This window comes from Macrotis lagotis, chromosome 6 (genome assembly GCF_037893015.1).
Source record: "Macrotis lagotis isolate mMagLag1 chromosome 6, bilby.v1.9.chrom.fasta, whole genome shotgun sequence".
Classification (NCBI taxonomy): Eukaryota; Metazoa; Chordata; class Mammalia; order Peramelemorphia; family Peramelidae; genus Macrotis; species Macrotis lagotis.
The window spans coordinates 44,295,458-44,315,793 of NC_133663.1; the positions used below are offsets into that span (position 1 = coordinate 44,295,458).

General features: G+C 37.6%; 1 protein-coding gene across 1 annotated transcript; it reads right to left on the bottom strand.

Moving 5' to 3' along the window:
- Positions 1-6,817: 6,817 nt before the first annotated feature.
- On the bottom strand, positions 6,818-16,462 carry LOC141491628 (arylacetamide deacetylase-like). Its single transcript, XM_074192528.1, has 5 exons — positions 16,323-16,462; positions 13,613-13,835; positions 11,380-11,449; positions 7,898-8,069; positions 6,818-7,426 (listed from the first exon to the last, which is right to left on the bottom strand). Exons 1-5 carry the CDS (start codon positions 16,455-16,457, stop codon positions 6,818-6,820), a joined length of 1,209 nt encoding a protein of 402 aa, XP_074048629.1. The 5' UTR covers positions 16,458-16,462.
- Between the last annotated feature and the right edge of the window lie 3,874 nt (positions 16,463-20,336).

Sequence of the window (20,336 nt, forward strand, 5' to 3'; positions counted from 1 at the left end):
CAGCAATGACAATGCCAACAACAACAAGTTTGGCCTTTTTTTTGCAAATTCTACTCAGTGTTCCTGGTTCTGCCTCTGGGGCCAGGCAGAAGCCTAATCCTTCTACCTCACTCCAAAAATGTTCTAAAAAATGGCTTTGTCCTGGCTTCTCTGGGATAAATATCTTCTAGTTTCTTCAGCTGATACATAGGGCATGAACTTGAGGTACTTCAGTATTCTGACTGTCTTTCTGCTTATCAATGTACTTCATAGAATTTATGGATAAGTAGCTGTACTATTTAGATGAAACCGGAGATCTTACCTCTAGTCTGAACAGAATAGTCCACTAAATTAACATTTCCTGTTATACGTTCTAGATGACATTCACTTTTTCCATTGGACTGCCATGTCCTACTACTATTCCTTCATATCAGACTTGCAGTCCACTAAGGCCCTTAGATCTTCTTCCCACTGCCCCCTGGGTGAATTGATGAATTGATTTCTAACTACAGCTCCCTCATTTGCCCAGGTGCTGTTGATTGTCCAAGCCCAACTCAAGACCTTTACATTTATCCCTACTTAATTTATCTTAGGTTCAGCCCAAGTTGCCTCTCACCTTTTATTTGTCAACCCATAGATGAAAACAAACAGGCCTGACCATGGACAAACTAATCTATCAGGTGGTTCTTTTTTTTTTTTCATTTCCTTCTCTCCATGCAAAAGCAAAATAATGTAAGGAATTAACCCAGGGTACTAGACTTCAAGATGGCAGGGAAGGGTAGAAGAGACTAAAGGATCCAAGGGATGACTTAAAGAATGCGGGTGGGGATCCAGAGGATGTGCTTATCCCCTTGTCACTGTCTGCCACAACTGTGCCTTGAGAGAGAGCCAAGAGGCTCTGGAAACAGGCCTGAGACCCACAAGACAAGTTAGAGAGAGATGAGGGAAAGAATATGGTCAGGGTATTGGGGGGCTACAGTGAAGGTGACTCAACTAAACTGATTTTAAAAAAGTCATGCTTCTTTCTCCAGGATCCTCAAAGTCTTCCTTCCTTTCTTTCTTCCATCCTCCCTCCCTCTCTCTTTCTCTCTCTGTCTTTCTTTCTCTCCTTTTCTTCTCTCTTCCCTTCTTCCCTTCTTCCTTCCTTCCTTCCTTCCTTCCTTCCTTCCTTCCTTCCTTCCTTCCTTCCTTCCTTCCTTCATGACTACTTTATTGTGTTGGCAAAGTGGCACTTTCATCTTGTGGCCTCCTCTTTTTATAAAAACTGCTGATTGATTGATGTTTGTCCTTCATTCTCAAAGACTCCGACATCAGGTGATGCCATGACATGCAAGTGAATTGCATTTGAGTGGGGGGGGGGTCCTGTGCAAACTTATCTACCTCAGTTTCTCTTCTAAAGCCATCTGGGTCCAATGGCCAAATTTGGATCAGGATGACTGGAAATGGCCCTGGATGCAATGGGAGACTTTGACCTTTTAAAAATGAACTTTTTTTTTTTTTTAGGTTTTTTTGGCAAGGCAAATGGGGCCAAGTGGCCGGCCCAAAGCCACACGGCCAGGCAATTACTAAGCATTTGAGACTGGATTTGAACCCAGGCACCCCTGACTCCAAGGCCGGTGCTCTATCCACTACGCCACCCAGCCGCCCCCAAAACTTTTTATTGGGAAAGGGTGACCCAAATCACTGTTTGACTGAGGTAATGATCATTTAGTCATTAAGGTCAGCTAAGAGAGAGAGATGAGAAGAGGCCAAGAATCACTAATGAAAAAGCCTTCAATGTTTGATCATTAATGAGCTATCAGTTGACTGTGAAAGGGTCACAGTTTTACATGCAGGTAGAAATTGTCACCTGAGATTCATCAGATGCATTATCTTTGCACCCACCTATATTCTGTTTTGAAAGAAGAAAAAAGAAAACTCCACAAACAGTAGTATTTTTTGGTAAGGTATAAGCACTGATCCCAAACTCTCATGGTTAGTTTAAGCTGCACTACTTAGATGAAACAGGGGATCACACCTAGGAAAGAAAAGCAATGAAGCAAGGTAAGAGAGCCCCTCTGAGTCTGGGACACTTGGAACTAGTGGAGGAAGAAATCAGAGATGTTATCCATTCCTACTCCACTTGTTTTATCAAAGAGGGAAACTGAGGCTCAGAAATTTCAATCTGAAAGAGACCCTTGATATCATCTAATTCAGCTATCTTTTATGAGGAATCAGACCCAGGGAGGTTGTGACTAGACTGGGGTCACTAAGGTAAAAAGAAAAAAAACGAGTCCAAAGTTTTCAGTCTTCAGACCCAGTTCTCTCTATCCTACTGCATTATCTCTTCATAAATCATACATTCTGAATGATATTCATAGATTCGGAGCCTGGCAGAAATCTTGGAATGGTCATATGGTATCTGAATTACCTACTATTCAAGATGGATTATTATCTTGGAGATTTTTAAATGACACCAGAAAAAAAGTTTCTACAAGCTTTCCCCATGAGATATTTCATTGACTTTTCCCTCTTAGCTTTAGGTCATTTAGGAATGTCCCTCTTTGCTTATCTCTTCTCCTAACTTAATGGGGTTTTTTTTGTCCTTCATTTTCTTTCTTTTTTTTTTTTTGTTATTAGGGTTTTTAAAGTCACACAGTGAGGTAATTAGAAAATGTCTGAGGCTGAATTTGAACTCAGGTCCTTCTTACTCCAGGGCCAGTGCCCTATCCACTGTGCCACCTAGCTGCCTTTGTCCTTGATTTTTTTTTTTTTTTAGGATTTTGTAAGGCAAATGGGGTTAAGTGGCTTGCCCAAGGCCACACAGCTAGGGAATTATTAAGTGTCTGAGGCTGGATTTGAACTTAGGTACTCCTGACTCCAGGGCCAGTGCTCTATCCACTGTACCACCTAGCCACCCCCATCCTTCATTTAAAAAAATTTTTTTTAATTTAATTTTTATTTTTTTTCAGGTTTTTGCTAGGCAATGGGGTTAAGTGGCTTGCCCAAGGCCACACAACTAGGTAATTATTAAGTATCTGAGACCGGATTTGAACCCAGGTACTCCTGACTCCAGGGCCGGCGCTTTATCCACTGTGCCACCTAGCCGTCCCCTATCCTTCATTTTTGAAGATCATGACATCAAGGTGATGATGCCATGACAAGCACATGAACTGGATTTGACTGGGAGGGGGCTGTACTAAGTCACCAGCCTCACTTTCTCTTCCAGAGCCATTTGGATCTAGCAACCAGATATGAATCAGGATGACTAGAGACAGCCCTGGATGTAGCACAATCAGGGCTGAGTGACTTGCCCAGGATCACACAACTAGTAAGAGTCAAGTGTGTGCGATTGGATTTGTGAATCCAAGGCCAATGCTCTATCCACTATACCACCTAGCTGCCCTTCTCCCAACTTAGGGGAAGGGGGAATAGTCAAAAAATATATAAATAAATATGTCCAGCTATAAAAAGCATCCTTTGATTTATTAGTGTTCTTGGACAGCAAGCCTGTACACATGGCTTTTGTTCAAGTCAGTGGTTCTTTTAACTTCTTAGCTGCAGTATGTTGATCATCCACCCTGATTATCTATCATTAAAGAAACTAATGTCCAGGAGACTCAAAGCCAACTGGGACAAAAGACCACAGCTCAGCCCAGTTTGGAGACAAAGTTTTGCTTCTATTCATTGGCATTTGATAGAAAGAGGACAATTTAACTAATTCTTGCTCCTTACTAGGAACTAACTGAAGTTGATTGAAAAGTGGCTAAAAACCCACCTACCAACCTACCCAAAAGAACTTTTTGGGAGGCATGTGATTGTCTTTTTTCTTTTGTTTAAAACTTTAGAATTGTAAACTGGAAGAGATAGTATTTCCCAACCCCAACCTGTCACTCATTGGGCCAGGACTTTAGGGAGTAAATAGTAAGTTTTGCTGCAGTTAATTTGATTACAAAGGGTCTCTCTTTTCTCTCTCTCTCTCTCTCTCTCTCTCTCTCTCTCTCTCTCTCCACACACATACACACACACACCAAGAATACTCTTTTTTGTATGTTTTAATGAACAGGCAACTTCTTTTCTTTGTTCCACATACTGTTACTTTGAATAATGTTTGCCTTATGAATGCAGCTCTAACGCTGCTTTGTGTTTAAGGAAGCTGTTATGTCAGGGTCAGGGTAGATAGCTGTCCATCTGGCAATTTGCCCCAGCTAGCAGAATAAATGGCTACTTGGCTCACTTTTAATCCTTACTGCTATTAACTGACTCTAACCTCAAGAACCCAGATGGGTGAGTGATGACTCTCTTGGGTCCCTAAAAAAATTTCACTGCAATAGGCTCATTTGCTTTTCATTATCCGTGGTCTTTGTGTAACTACCAGTTGTGAGAAGGGAGTCAAATTTTGGATATAAAGGGGTATGTGTTCCTTGTTATAGGATAGTGATCAGCATAACTTGAGACTACAATTATTGCCTCTGTGTAACATATATGAGTGGAAGGAATAGACACAAGTCTAGTTTGCTACTTCCTTTCTAAGGAGAACAGAATGGATCTGATTTTTTGCTCCCTTTTTTGTCTCCCTTGAGAGAGGGTGGGAGCAAAAGACACCAGAGATCCCTTTTCATACCTGAACAGACACATGTGAACACATATAACCTGAAACAGACACACACACACACCCTCTCAAATCCCTTCATATCCATTACTTTCTATTCCCTTTCTCATTGCCTTCCCACTTAGAAAGGCTAAATTATCTAATATTTGCACTTGGGTCAAAATCTTGGAAGTCGCAGTGGTTTCCTGCTCAAACATTTACTCATTTTTACAGTAAAGCATTAATTAGGTTCAGAAAGCTAGCTGTCATAGAGGAAAGAGTTCTGGGAAGTAGAAAATAGACAGGTCTACAAAATGGAGAAAATGGAGTATTCTTCAGGGCCGGGCTTTGGTGGGGTAGAAGGAGTGAGTGACTGGTCAAAGAGCAGTTACTATATTGAGGTGAGGGTGAAGCTGGGAGGGTAAGAATCACATACCATAACCTTGCCTAGCCATGGACCTGGATTTTGGCACTAACAAATATCAACAGGGCAGAACCAAAGTCGAACCATAGAGATAATGAAAGATGCCATTATTAAAAATGAATACTGGATAAAAAATAGTGTAAGGGAAGACATCAGCAACTATATTCTCAAATATCCATGCTCATTTCCTTGAGTTCAAGAATTCTTCACAAATTGGGATGAACTTTGGTTCAGTGGGAGAAGTGCTAGATGTGGGGTAAGGGACCTTGGCTTAACCTCCATACTCTGACACTTTGCCAGCTTCTTGGGACAAGTAATTTTACCTTGTAAAGTCTCAGTTTCCTCATATGTAAAATAAGAATGTTGGACTAGATGATCTGTAAGATCTCTCTCAACTCCAAATCTATGTTTTCTTTATACCGAGGATATCATTGGGGAAAGATGACAAGGAAAACAATTGAGCTTTTAGAGATACACATTTCCTATACATCCTTCTATTTAGAGATTACATTTTCCCAATCACTTAACTGCCTGAAAGATCCAGAGGATATGAGAGCCATAAGTATTTGTTTATCTTAAGATTTTTTTTAATAAAGCAAATATTTGCCCAATTAATAACATAAGTAATTCTAAATTAGGCGATTGAATCTCATTTTGAATTTGTTTTTGTCAAATTCACAATTGTGATTGTTCTGTGTTTGGCCTTGTTTTTGTATTTAGGAATAAAATATCCTATAAAAAAATGAATGCAGATTTCCTATATGACTATAGCAATAGCATGCCGATGTTGCCATTTGCGAGGTCTACCACTAGGTGGTAGAAGGGTCCCAGGCAATAATACAGACTACAATGACTTTCCCTTTCTTTTCTGAGGCAGTTGTTGGACCAATCCCATACTGAACCATGTTTTGATATTAAAAACAAGTAAAAAGTTAAAAAGAGTTTTTATTGTAATAACATTTTATTGGTATCTTTTTTATTCTTACATCACGATTTCTCCCTCTATTCTCCTGGCTCCCCGACTATTCCCCCCATCCCTGGCACCCCAGTGAACTAGCAAGGGATAAAAAAGAGAAATAAATAGAATTGATCAAACCCAACTAATACCTAGAGAATATCTGTTTTTTTATGCAGACCTCTACACCCAGTAATCTTCGATATCTGTAAAGATGTGTGTATAGGCGAGAGAGGAAAGTTCCATTTACATCTGCTCTTTGGGGTCAAGCTTGGCCATTTCCACTTCAGAGCATTCAGCTTCTACTTTTTTTTTGATGGTATTCTTTCTATTTACAGTGCTGCAGTAAACATGTGCATTATTTTCCAGGTTTTATTGACTTGACTTTGCCTCAGTTATGTTGAGACAGCATGATAGTATATGACTTGGGCTTTAGTGGAGGTTATCTTTCATTTTATCTAAAGATTAGAGAAGGATTGATGATATTGGATAGATTTTTGCAGAAGGTAATGGAGGGGATCAAGGGAGTCAAGAATACAAATGGAGGGACTGGCCTTGATCAGGAGAATGTCTAATAACTTTAGACTAAAATATTTCTAAGAGAAATATATCTTCAATTTCAAACAAATGACTCACAAGTCACATAGAAGTTAGGGATTATGTGTATGCAGTACCCCCCTTTTTATTACAATGAACATGAGCTCTTTTTTAAAAGTATCTTATTATTCTTTCCAATTACACATAAAAAATTTTTAACAGTTCAAAATTTTTTAAAACTGTAAATTCTCTCCCTTCTGCCATCTTATTCCTCTTCTTTGAGATAGCAGAAAAGTCTATATATCTTCTACATATATATATATATATATATATATATATACATACAGAGTAACTATAAATTCTCATTTAGCCAAATAATTAAATTATCTATTAATCGCAAACTAATATCTAAATTATATGGCCAAATAATGGAGAGGAAAGCCCCATGGAATCCTTTCTCAACATGTTCATGGAACACTTGGACTCCATTCCTGCGCAGGCGGGAAACATACATGACTCCATCATCTCTTAAGAGATCATGTTGACATGTGAGTATGTAAGTTAGTGGTAGAAGACTCAATGTTGAATCATTAGCTAACAATGGATTTATTTTTGGATCTATAATTCCTGGAAACTTTTCTATTATATCAGAACTTCCATAAATTCGGTTGGTATAAACATGACCTTTTTTAAATCTTTCAGGAAGCAGGGTACTCCAGTTGACAAACTTCAAGAGATGCTTATATTCGATAGGTATATGTTGGTTTGCCTTCAAGTCTTGCTTAAGAGATTCATCAGAGGTAAGAAAGTCTCTTATAATTCTTATTGCCAAATCCTTATTCAACATTATGCCATATTCATTTTCCCTATAGGAGGGCAAGTCTGTATCAACCATCTGCAAGGCAGGGTAAATTAATATTTGAATTTTAGGTTTAATGGGAATTTCAGGGTCACCCATGAGCTGCAAAGACAATAATCTTAAATCAGAATATTTCCATACCAGTAGGAAAGAAAAAGTCAATTTCAAAGTTTGAATTATATTAGGAATAAAACATTTATATGAGGGTAGCTTAGGTGGTGCTGTAGATAAAGTACTGGCCTTGTAGTCAAGAGGACTTGAGTTCAGATCTGACCTCTGACCTTGTTAGCTGTGTGGACTTGCTCATTTAACCCCTATTGCCTCCCCAAACAAACAAATAAGCAAAAACCCCAAAATCATTCAAGTGAATCAGCAGGATTATCTTCCCAATATGGAGAGTCTTCCTAACAATAAGTTATTTGTCAATGATCACATAGCTGGTAAGTAGCAGAACCAAGATTTAAATCCTTATCTCTGAATTAAAAGCCCAAAGGCCTGTCTTCCACACAACAGTGGGCACAGCATAGACATTCATTGTAATAGAAGCAATAGGATAAAAGTGCAACATCCTACCTGTTGAATCAAAGCTGTTGCCATGCCAGCCCCAGTGCTGTCTCCTAAAATACCGATTCTGGTTGGATCGATACCATATTTGGCTAAAGTTTCAGGTTGCAGGAAAAACTTCAGAAACTCATAAGCATCATTCCACTGAGTTGGATGGTGATGTTCAGGAATTTTTCGGTAGCTTTAAAAGAAAAAATGAAATTCTTTTTTTCTTTTTGCAAGGCAATGGGGTTAAGTGGCTTGCCCAAGGTCACACAGCTGGGTAATTATTAAGTGTCTGAGGCCGGATTTGAACTCAGGTACTCTTGACTCCAGGGCTGCTGCTCTACTCACTGTGCCACCTAGCTGTCCCTAGGGTTTTCTTGACAAAGATACTACAATGACTTGCCATTTCCTTCTCCATTTCATTTTACAGATAAGTAAACTAAGGCAAAGGAGGTCTACTCATGGGCCCAGGCTCACACAGTTAGTAAGTGTCTGAGACCAAATCTGAATTCAAAAGATACCACTGAGCTATCACCAAAGAGAAGGATAAGCAGACATTTAACATTTTGCTCCAGCTGAATCTCTCCATTATAGAATCTCTCCATGTAAATTGCCTTCAAAAAGAATAATCTCAACTCCCCTGGAACTCTCATTTACTAATTTATAATAATTTAGGAAGCAAATGAAAATTTTTGATTCAGCATGCCTTTATGAAACATGCCTTGATCCAGGCAGAGTACTTGGGTATAAGGATATAGAGACAAGGATGAAATGCCCTTGGGAAGATTACATTGTGGGATATGGGATTTGAGATAGAGTGAATCAGGATCCAAAAGCCCAAGAGCCAGTGGTAACAGTTACCTTGAAAGTAGCAGATCAGGTTAAAGGAGAAAATGTCAAATGAATTTAACTTATTCATACTGTTTAATTAGAGGAAATTTCCAGGATTCGAATGGAATTGTCTATCTGTGGTTGAATAATTTTTAATTAGTTGTCTTTTAAAATTTTTTTTTATATAATCAAAATAATTACTTATGTAATCATTTTGAAAACAGCCTAGTTGGTCTTATCCATTCTGTGTTACATTGATTTGATAAATGGTCTTACAGAAAAGAGAGCAACACTGCTGAGTATTGTCTTGACCAGTTTAAAATGCATTTGGGAAATAGTTAATCAAATAAATAAAAATAGAATAGAACATAGATAATGTCAATATGTGGTTTTTAAGTTATATAACCTGCAAGGATTCTTATGGAAATATTAATGGCCCACATTTCTATTTCAGCATAACAGTACTGATCTAGAGCTAAATATAGGATAATTTCAAAAAATTCAGATTATAGGGCCTATGGGGAAGGATAAATGTGTTTAACAATTCCTTAAAGGTATAGTTACATTAAAAAAAAAGCAAATCAACTTTTGTGTTATAAGCATATTCCTGGCACATAACTTCCAAAGTGGTAATGTTTGTCCTTCCGTCTTGAAGAAGACCACGACATGCTAGCACAAGCTCATGAACTGGTTTTGAGTGAGGGGGAGCTCCTCCAGAGTCATTTAGGTCCAGCAGCCAGATATGAATCAGGATGATAACCCTGGATATGAGACAGTCAGGGTTAAGTGACTTGCCCAAGGTCACACAGCTAATAAGTGTCAAGTGTCTGAGGCCAAATTGGAACTCCTCTCTTCCTGACTCCAAGGTCAGTGCTCTTAACCACTATGCCATCTAGCTTCCAAAGTAAAAAGAAAAAAAGAATTATAAAATAGGCTTATTTCTAGTTAATTCATTCTTACACAAAATGGGAGAAGTCTTCCTTCCCACTAATAGCCCTGTTTTTCTATCTAACAATTACTTGGCCTAAAGAATTGATCGCTAGGAGCCAGAATGATGAGAGAAGGAGGATTTCACTTTTCATTGACATTCACATTCCTGTGAATAGATAACTAGGGCCAAATTGGAAGGAAGTTTAAGGTGAGTGGGAATGATACAGGATACTTCAAATACTCAGGCTCATTTCCCAGTGGTTCTGGGAGAGTGAAGGGCAGTAAAAAGAGGGCTGATTTCCAGGTTAGGAGGTCATGAGTTCAAGTCTTGTTTCTTGTTCCATATTGACTCTATGACCACAGATAATTATGTTCACCTCTCACTGTGCTCTAAATCAGTCAAACTCAAATGGAAAGAAGGATCACTAACTTTCCAAAAGGATTCCTGATTTAGAGAACCACATAGTAGCACTATTTATTTACTATTATGTTGTCTTTATTTTGTGAAATATTTCTCAATTATGTTTTAGTCTGGTTCTGGTTGTACTTGGAATGCTGTGTGTTTGAAATTCTTTCTCTAGAAAACAAATTGCAGAGAAAGCTTCTATATACCTTGATAAGGGTCATTTTCTCTCCTGGGAATAACCCTAGACCAATTAATTCAGAGGTCCTGTTCCTATCAGAGGAACCTAAAAAGAGTATTAACTGTCCTCCCCCTCCAGGACCCTTCCCCAAGGATGATCTAAATTTCTCAAATAGTTCCATTCTTTCTCTCTGGCATTCTGGTCTATCTAATTAGGTGATGGACCTGCATTAAACATACCTGACCAACTCTGCTTACCAGAATAGATAATATTTGTTTTTTTTTTTAAAGATATTCTCTAAGTTTAGAAGGGGAAACTGGGCATCACAATAGAGTGCCAGGCCTGGAGTCAAGAAGGCTTATTTTCATGAGTTCAAATATGATCTTAGATACTTTCTACCTGTGTGACCATTAGCGAGTTGTTTAACTCTATTTGTCTCTGTATTCTCATTTCTAGAAGGAGCTATAGAAGAAAGTGGAAAACCACCGCAGCATCTTTGCCAAGTAAACCCCAAATGGGGTCATGAAGAGTCAGAAATGACCGAAATGACCAGATAATGGCACATTTGGAAAAGTACCCCAAGTAAATCCTGGAATCTTGTAACTAGAAGGTTCTTACAATACAAGGCTGATACAGTTGTTCATACTGAATTGTAAATTAGTGGGAGCTTTTGTTACCCTTAGTCCTATGGCATGAAATGGAGCAAAATTGGATGACGACATTGAAGATAAATGATATTTATATCTAGTACTTAAATGTTTCAGAGGGGTAGAGGTAATGAAGTATAGTGTGACAAAAACTAGAAATGGAGTCAGAGAGTGAAATCCCATCTTTTCTAGTTATTCTCTGTGTGACCTTGGGTGAATCATTTCCCTTTACTGGGCCTAAGTATTCTCATCTGCACATAAGGGATTTGGAGTGAGGCCTATCCTCTGCATTCATGATCCCTCATATATAATCTCATCTTGAATACTGTGGCTTTAGGAATACCCCAGTTATGCAAAAAGATTGGTCAAAATGGTGGGAATTAGGTAGGAATCATGGGGAATAAGGATCATTTGTATGTTGACCAAATTTATCTCAATGTGATCAAAATCAAAAATATTAAATATATTAAATATATCAAAATATATTCAAAATAATTATTAATATTTTTCTTACTCAGGTGCTATAAAAACAGCATCTAGTCTGTCTGCTGTCCATCTTGCAAAAGTATCATAATGGATAAGGGCTGAAAGAAATGAAACAAATTAAAAATATCCAATGGAAATCAAAGATAATAAGTACAGAAGTGACCCCGGGGATAAATTTGAATCATGATTTACCTTGAAATAGTTGCCCAAACCATGTAAATATATAATTTGTTGCCTCCTATTGATGAAAACAATAGTAATGTTAAATATTTCTTTAAGATCTGATTTTCAATAGACCAACATTTGTTAAGCATTTTCAAGAATTACAGGACTTAAAAAAACTCCCCCCCACACTAACTCCCTAGTTAAATTCCAATCTCTTTCAAGGGAGGATAGCATGAGAGTTTGGATCTTATTCAAGTATTACTGTGGGAGTAATCATGTCTCATTTTTCTCTGTATCAGGGAGAATTTCCCCAGATAAATGTTCAGTAAGGAAGTCTTTAATCTGGGAGATATAACAATGATAAAGGATTCTTGATATAGTTAATGCATACACATATTCATATAAATACTAGCAATCCTTATATTTATATTATATATGCATAAATGTATATTTACTAATATTCACATATTACAACCTATGCAAAATCTTTCCATTCACATTTTCTCAAAACTTTCTCATTCCATATACAGGTAGATATCTTTTACTCATTGCCATCTCTTGTCTTCTTGAAATCATCTTTCAAGTCCTATGTCTTCCCAAAATCCACAGGGATAGACTGCATTCTTCAGTATTCCAATAGGATCTTTCATTATCTTTTTCTTTTCATGATGTTCTATCATTTTGTTAAAATTGTATGGGAGAATTCAGGTATATAGGTAACACAGTAAATATAAGGTTGCTGATGGAGTCACAAAGACTCATTTTCCTGATTTCATATTTGACCTCAGTTTCCTTATCTCTAACATGTACTGAAGAAAGAATGGCAAACCACTCCTGTGTCTTTGCCAAGGAAATCCTAAATAAGGGGCAGCTAGGTGGTGCAGTGGATAGAGCACGGGCCCTGGAGTTAGGAGGACCTGAATTCAAATCTGGCCTCAGACGCTTAAAAATTTCCCAGCTGTCTGACTTTGGACAAATCACTTAACCCCATTGCCTTCAATAAATAAAATTAAAAAGAAAAAAAGAAAACCTTAAAGGGGGTCATGAAAAGTCAGACATGACAGAAAAAAAGACTGATAAAACAACTAGGAAAATTTAAGCTTTTTGAGAATAGGGAACATTTATCTTTATTCTTTACACTATTCGACACTATGCCAAACACACAATAGAATCAAATTAATATGAATTGTATTTCCTACTCATATTGTATATAGCTTTCTTTGTTTGCTTGCTTTGTAAGTCTTCCACTGGTGGAATGGGTGGGGGAGAACAATTTGTTCCGATGGCCATGAAGCCAGTTCTTGGAGCTTGGTTAGACATCAAAGACGCCAAGGTCATCCACTGCATCCAAAACCATCACCAGTTGTCTTGCCTCTATCTTGCTTTGCTGGATCGTGATGACTTTGGAAGAGAGAGTGAGGCAGTTGACTTTATGCAGCTCTACCTTACTTAAATCCAATTTATGCAGGCAACAAAAGCCATCACTCAAACCATTCCTCAAAGCCCTGTGGCAACAGGCAAGTGACAAAGCAGCAGGCGCAGATACACTGGGAGCTGTAGTCACAACCTGCACACAGGTAGCTCAGGTCATAGGGTTGTTTCTCCACTGAAAGAAGCAGTGGGATTTGGTAGCCCCCTGGGTGACTGAGCAGCCCTTTTGAGGTTCACACTGATCAGGGGCTAGAAAAGGTAACCCAAAAATTGTCTACTTGCCCAACCCTGGCCTGATTACCACGACAAGCAAGGAATCCCACAGCATGGTCCAAGAAATCTACAAAAACTTCTTCAAGGAAGATTATATCCAAAGGCTTAGAGTATCCACCCCAGATGTTCACGTGGACTATTTGTGCCCAACAGGTGGTAGAGCATTCCGAGCTCATATTGGTCTGACCAGCCACAATAAGACTCACTGTCATTTGTCTCAAACATTAGAGATGTCATTTTGCTGGTCTTCGATAACAAAAGGCAAGAACCAATCTCCTTTGTTTAGCTAGTTTGGGATCTTTGTCAGAAGAAAGTATTTCTAGAGAGATGAAAGCCCAATTTCTTGATTTAACAGAAAACACAGACTTGGGTCTAGGGAAGGGTTTACTTACCAATGTTACCCAAACTAATACCTCCTCCATGGAAATAAATAAGTGCTTTTTTCAGTTCTTGTGATTTCTTCTTTGGCACATAATAACGTACTAGTATGTCATTAACTGTTGTGTCGATCACTGTGATATTTTCATTGGAAATTGGTGCTGTCATTTGCCCTTGTAATAGAATATCATAAAATTCCCAAAAACCTACTATATTCATTTTTTCAAAAGCTGTCGCCTGAGGAAAAAAGAAAGAAGATAATGTTAACACTTTTTTGTATTTATACACAATTAAATAAACAGCTGGCCTTGGAGTGAGTCAGAAGTTCAAGACCTGCCCTGATTTTAACAAATACTATCTTGAATTACCAGGGCCAAGGCACCACTCCCCGCCCCCCCCCCCCCCACAGGCCACTCTGACAAGAGATCTTTGGGGTACAAACTTGTTAAAAATGTCACAAGATCAGAGATATTTATGCAATTTAATGATTCTTGGATTTGGACAACTGCACTAACATGCTAGTTAAGCCCCCCTGCTTCAAATCTCTTGCCCTTCCAGCCCATCCTCACCTCTGCTGTCAGATTGAGCTTCCCAAGCCATCCTCCCATTTGATAAGCTCCACTGACTCATTAATAACTCCTGGAGCTGGGCATTTAAATTACCTTCCCTCCTATCTTTCAAATCTTCTAATATCATACTCCCCATTAATCCATATCTATACTCTTTAATCCAGTGACACTTAACCTCCTTAGAGTTCTTGCAACAAGACACTCTATATTGTTTTTTTTTTAATAGAATTTTTCCTCTTACTTGAATTCTTTTCCTCCTCATTTCCATGTCTTGGCTTCCCCACTAAAGATTGCTTCTAAGGCCCTTTTTGAGTATAATTTTGATTACATAAAATGCTTTTAATTATGTTGCTTTTCTACATTTATTCTTGAGGTTTTTATGCCATAATACAAGATCAATTTTTGGTATTCCTTCTATTTTCATTCAATTTTTTTCCAGAGTTCTATCATCCAATTTTTCTACAATTCTATCCATCTCTGTGAAGAGAAATGAAAAACTTAGGTATCTCTGTACTACTTATTTTCACCTCTCATCTCCTATCAAGAATCTTCTCCACTTTCTCCTCTATCCTCATCTCACATGATGAAGTGGTTTGACTCTTTATGAAGGCTAAAACTTGTTAAAGCATTTCCATTTCATTCTGCAATAGACTGCTTCCTCTAAGATCCCCATTGGTTCACATTTTCAATTTACGATCTACATTTTTCTACATTTTATTTTTCTACTTCCTACAAACATATCTATGTCCAGAAAAAAACCCTCACTTGCCCTCTGAGGCTAAACTCCTTAAAAAGGACACCTACACTAGGTGCCCTCCCTCTTTTTCTCTTCTCAATCTTTCCAATGGCCTTTTCTCAATCCTCATTGTCCTTGACATTTCTTCATTTTTGACACGGTTGATTATTCTCTTCTCCAGTTATCTGATCATATTTTGTCTGTCTCCTTTTTGCTGGATCATCCTCCAAATCACAGCTTTAAACTCTCGATTTCTCTCAGGGTTCTGGTACTCTTCTCCCTATCACTTTATCACTTTAATATATATCACTCATCAGCTCCCATGGATTACCATCTGTGGGCTGAAGATTCTCAAATTTATCATCCTGCGTCAATCTTTGCTGACCTTCAGTCTCACATAGCCAACTGTCCTTCAGACATATTTGACTTGATGTCAAAAACTTAATATGTCCAAAATAAAGCTTAATATCTTTTCTTCCAAACTTTTCTATTTTGTTATATATTTTAAAATTTAGGGGCTATATTTTTAAAATAATTATTTTTTCCAAAAGCTGGGACAACTTACTTTTTTGTCCCATTCAATTTTCATTTATGATTTCTTGAAGTATAGTTTTGGAAAAACAGACTTTTTAAAAAGTCCATTGTATTTCAAATGGAGCAAGTTGACTATGTCTTTAAACCTAAATTATTCTGACATCCATTGAATGATCTATATTAACCCTTAGTCTATGCCTCAGTCTAATCCTACTGTTTGGTTTTCATGACAAAAATTATTGTAAAAACAATTGATTTCTGTTCTGGCCAGAAACTTTGAGGGTCTTCCCCTCTCAGACTGATAATTTTGTGGTGGCAAATTAGACCTTTAGTCTCAATTTTTATCTAGCCCTTAGACATTGAATGTTTCTTGCCTCAGGAAAACTGAGATCTGTAAAAAAAGACCTTAATTTAGAAAGATCAAGTTCATGCACTGCATCTTAATCCATCTCCAGTCATTTTGAATTTTGTTATTGACCTTTGATGATTCTGGAGATTATGAGACTGTCTTTATGTTGGTCTGCCTTTTTCAAATATAAGGAGGATTTTGAGAGTAATCATGACAGCAAAATTACAATAAAAGAAGAAGAAAAGAGATGAGAAAGAAAAAGAACTAATGAAATACTTTTCATGTTAAAAAAAGTCAAAGATCTCCTTTAATCACATAATCTATACCAGTCATCTTCCTACTTGTAAATGTCAACAGCTAATAAGCAGTTTTGTTTCCTTTTGCAATATAAAGATAATACCTAGTAAGAATTATCTGACTGATTTAATCTAAAAGAAAATCAATTACATTTTAAAAGTAGAAACTAATAGATTATATTATTTTATTTAAAATAAGTAATGAGTTGAAATATACATGGAAGGAAATTCTTATCTTACCACAAACATAGAAGTTTTAGTTAAAGAATGAATGAGGAACATCTTCCAGGGTTGTTCAAAGTCTGAGAAAGATGCATGAATATACCAGGCCAGAAGAGCACAAGCAGTCATAAGACACACAGCTTTGGTCCCCATGGAGTTATCCCAGTCTTTCCATCCAAATAAATACACTGACAGATATATATATACACACACACACACACACACACATACACACACACACACAAATATTATATATGTTAAACAGTTTTAAGGGTTAGAAGTCTAAGGTTGAAAGTTCAGCATTGTTTTTGTTATTTAAATTTATTACCTGCGCAAGTGGTGGGATCCTTACAAATGAGTGTCTAAGGAGAAAGGTGAGACAATCATATTAATGAGAAGAAAAAACAGAGTATGCTTTCCAAATTCTATTTATCTGGTGGTTGCACAATGTCTGTCCTCCATTTGATTGCTAATAGATATATTACTCAATGAACTGAACTAAATTCAGACTGATATTCTGCTTATAAATGAAAATAAAAAAAAATGAAAATGTAGCTAAAAGTGAGGAAGGAATGGCCCACACAAGTCCTCAGAGAGGTGACTAAAACTGCAGTTTTACTGTAATTCCAGAGACAAAAGGAAGGTATTATTTCATCTTGCAAGGTTCACCGGTGAACATCACTTAAACTTACCTGTCGTAGCTTTGTGTATCTCCCCTGTTCCTGCCCTTCCTGAACACCAACCTATATGGATAATTATTTTTCAAGTATTTGATCAAGCTCTCTTTCTAGTATATTTCCCCCTACTATCAATTGGCAGGATGCTCTTTGGCATAATTATTATCAAATAATTTTTACAAAGAGTTCCTTACTGAAAACATAGCAAGACCTGAAGTGCAAAATGTCTCCTAAATTGGAAAATACTGTTTAAAATATCCCCTGAGTCCTTGGAGAGTGTGAACTTAAAAGTTAAAGAGTTACTTACAAAACTTGCCCTATCATATTCATTGCTTAATAAGATATAGCCACTGACTGGGTCCATTCCTTGCTTCAGAACACAGAGTCCATGAAAGGTCAAGTATATCTCACATTGTGGCTCTGTTGGTGCCTCTTCTCAATTACTTGTCTGCAAAATTCTGCTTCTAGATTTCTATTCACCTGTTCTCTGGAGCTTTGTAACTCTCTCGGAGCTCTGTACCAAACAAAACAAGCCATAGATAGGAGACAGTCCAATCCCAGTCCCCAGCTTGCATTCATTGGTTTCCTGGTACTTTAAGGAGAGAGGACCCAAAGTCCTTCCTCTGATAATTAGGGGGTTGAGGTTGGAGGGGGGGAAAATTGTAAAGGTAGAGGAGGATAATGATCTGAGAAGGTCCTCAAGATTGGAGGGAAAAGAGGTGACCAAGAGGGTGAGGAAGCAGTAAAAATATTGAAGCATAGGGAAAGATGAAGTGATAAATGAGGTGTTATGGTCAGATGGGATCAGATTCTACTTTAGGGAATTTGAACACTTATAGTTGATGGTCTAATGTATGATCAATCCTATGTGAGACAAAGATGGAAGGAAAGAATAACTAATGGAACATCAAGAGGTTGAATCTAAGTCTCCTAATATAAGGTGATACAGGGTTGGGGAGGAGAGGAAGATGGTAGATCTTGAGAAAGCAAGGAGAATGATATGGGGGCTAGCTAGCGTACTATGGTAACCATATAACTGTTTATTGGAGTGAATCTCAAGTTTACAGAGAGAAGGAGGAAAAGGAAGAATCTGGGGGGAAGAAAGGGGAGCAAGACCTACTTGATAGGACTTTTATGGGGAAAATGCTTAATGAGACTAAAAGTGCTACATAAATATGAACCATTATTTCTACCCCTATCTTTTATTTTTTGCTCCATGATAGTACACTACCTATTAACTGTCTATTTCAGTATCTTTTTTTTTTTAGATTTTTCAAGGCAATGGGGTTAAGTGGCTTGCCCAAGGCCACACAGCTAGGTAATTATTAAGTGTCTGAGGTCGGATTTGAACCCAGGTACTCCTGACTCCAAGGCTGGTGCTCTATTCACTGTGCCACCTAGCCACCCTCTATTTCAGTATCTTAAAGGATGAGTAGATTAGTGAGTAGATGAGAAACATCTGAAAGGAAAAGCCATACTGATGATTGGGAGACCAACTTGGATGCATTGGGTTGTCACATGCTGTAACCAAAAATCATATACTGGTGCTTGTCTGGTGTTAATGGTAAATCATGGAGCCTCGCTTGATGTGGGAGGAAGAGAAATCAATTTAAAGACCAAGGGACTCCTACAGCATCCTTAGCATCACCCAAGGTCCTGATTCCTATCAGGCCATACATAGAATGGTTCTGGAATGGGCAAGTAAGAAGAATGTCTTTGCACAGCACCCCCTCACTATAATGAGCATAATTTTGCAAGTCAGGATCTTCTTCGATTATAAAGGATGAAAATCATCATCAATATGAATTTAATACAAACCACTACAGAGAAATAGACACTGAATGGGAGAGCAACACCACAAATAGGGAACTTTTTCCAGAAGCTGTGACTTAGATGTTAGAATTGGCTTTAAACACCATTTGTTCACCCTTGGTCTGCTATGCTCGAATATAAATGTGCTCATTCTCTATGGAATTATGTTCTTGTGTTGTATTGTTATCAGGAAAAATCTTTTTTATCTTGAATTTGGCAGTATCTCAGTCCTCTGAACTTTATTTTTACAGTTGTCAGTCATGATTGTGGGAGTCTAACCTTTAACAGGTATTTCTTAATCCTCTTTTGTCTCTCTTCTACTCACTAATTGTAGGCATTATTCATCCTAGATCCACTGGCCATTGCCTATTCAAGTCCTTTCTACCTCCCTCAGAAACTCTAGTGAAAAAGACTCTTCTTTATTTGGGTCACTAACCTAACTTCCCCATTTGGTTGTCTTTCACCTTTTATGGGAGTGTCTTCCACATTGTGACCCTCAGGAAGTTTTTGAAGTTTTGGTCTTACCCTTCCCTCTACTTTCATGGATAGCAGTCTCATAGAGTAATAGAATTTCAAAAGTGGAAGAGTCATTGAGGGTCTTTCAATCCAACACACAATAGAAAAGAAATTCTTGCCAAAACATGCAAGAAAACTGCTTAAAATCCTACACTGACTTCTTTACACCTTCTACCCACTGTTGCTAGTTTAAGATCAAGTTTAATCTTTGTTCCTTAAAAATGACCCTTTAGATACCTGGAGATAGCTAACCTGACACCTCCATCCCTACCAGTATAAGTTTTTTCCCTCCAATGAGGACATTTCCAGTGGTCTCAACCAATGTTTATGTAACTCAAGGCCTTCTCCATTCAAAGTAACCTTTTGGGAATGACACCATAGCTCATCATTGTCACTCTCTTTTTTTAAATTTAAATCTTATTTTTTTTCCAATCACATGTAAAGATAATTTTCAACATTGATTTTTGGTAAGATTTTGAATTCCACAGTTTTCAATCTCCCCTTCTCTTCCCTCCCCTTTCCTCTGACTGCAAGTAATCTGATGTAGGTTATACATGTACAGTCGTGTTGAATATATTTCCATGTTAATCATATTGTGAAAGAAGAGTCAGAACAAAAGGGAAAAAACATTTCATTGTCATTCTTAAACTTTGTGCCTACAACAGAAGCTAATCCTCCAGATGAAGCATGGTCAATCACCTCCCAATTCTTGGTAGATATGACTCTCTTAAAAGGAGTTGTTTTATGTCTGGCTACCTATATTGTAGTTTTGACATATATAAACCTTGCAGCCACTAAACCCCCTATGCCAAATGCTATCTAACTACACCTCTCATTTGTGAAATTGAATTTTTGATCTTACAGGTAAGAATTTTTGTTTAACCCATTTTATTTCACGTTATTAGATTTAATCCAATATTTTAGAGCAGAGGTGTCAAATCTCCCTACAGGTTGCCACACGTGGTTCATTGCCTGAGATAAATTAAAATGGAATTGCAAAATGTTTAACAAAGTACAAAATACACTA

Bases quoted from the DNA above. Each gene is read 5' to 3' on its own strand.
- LOC141491628 (XM_074192528.1), bottom strand. From the start codon at position 16,457: ATGGGGACCAAAGCTGTGTGTCTTATGACTGCTTGTGCTCTTCTGGCC. The intron at 11,450-13,612 runs GTAAGTAAACCC...CATTTCTTTCAG, and splicing joins TATTAGTTTGGGTAACATTG to CCCTTATCCATTATGATACT. The intron at 7,427-7,897 runs GTAGGATGTTGC...TTGTCTTTGCAG, and splicing joins CAACAGCTTTGATTCAACAG to CTCATGGGTGACCCTGAAAT.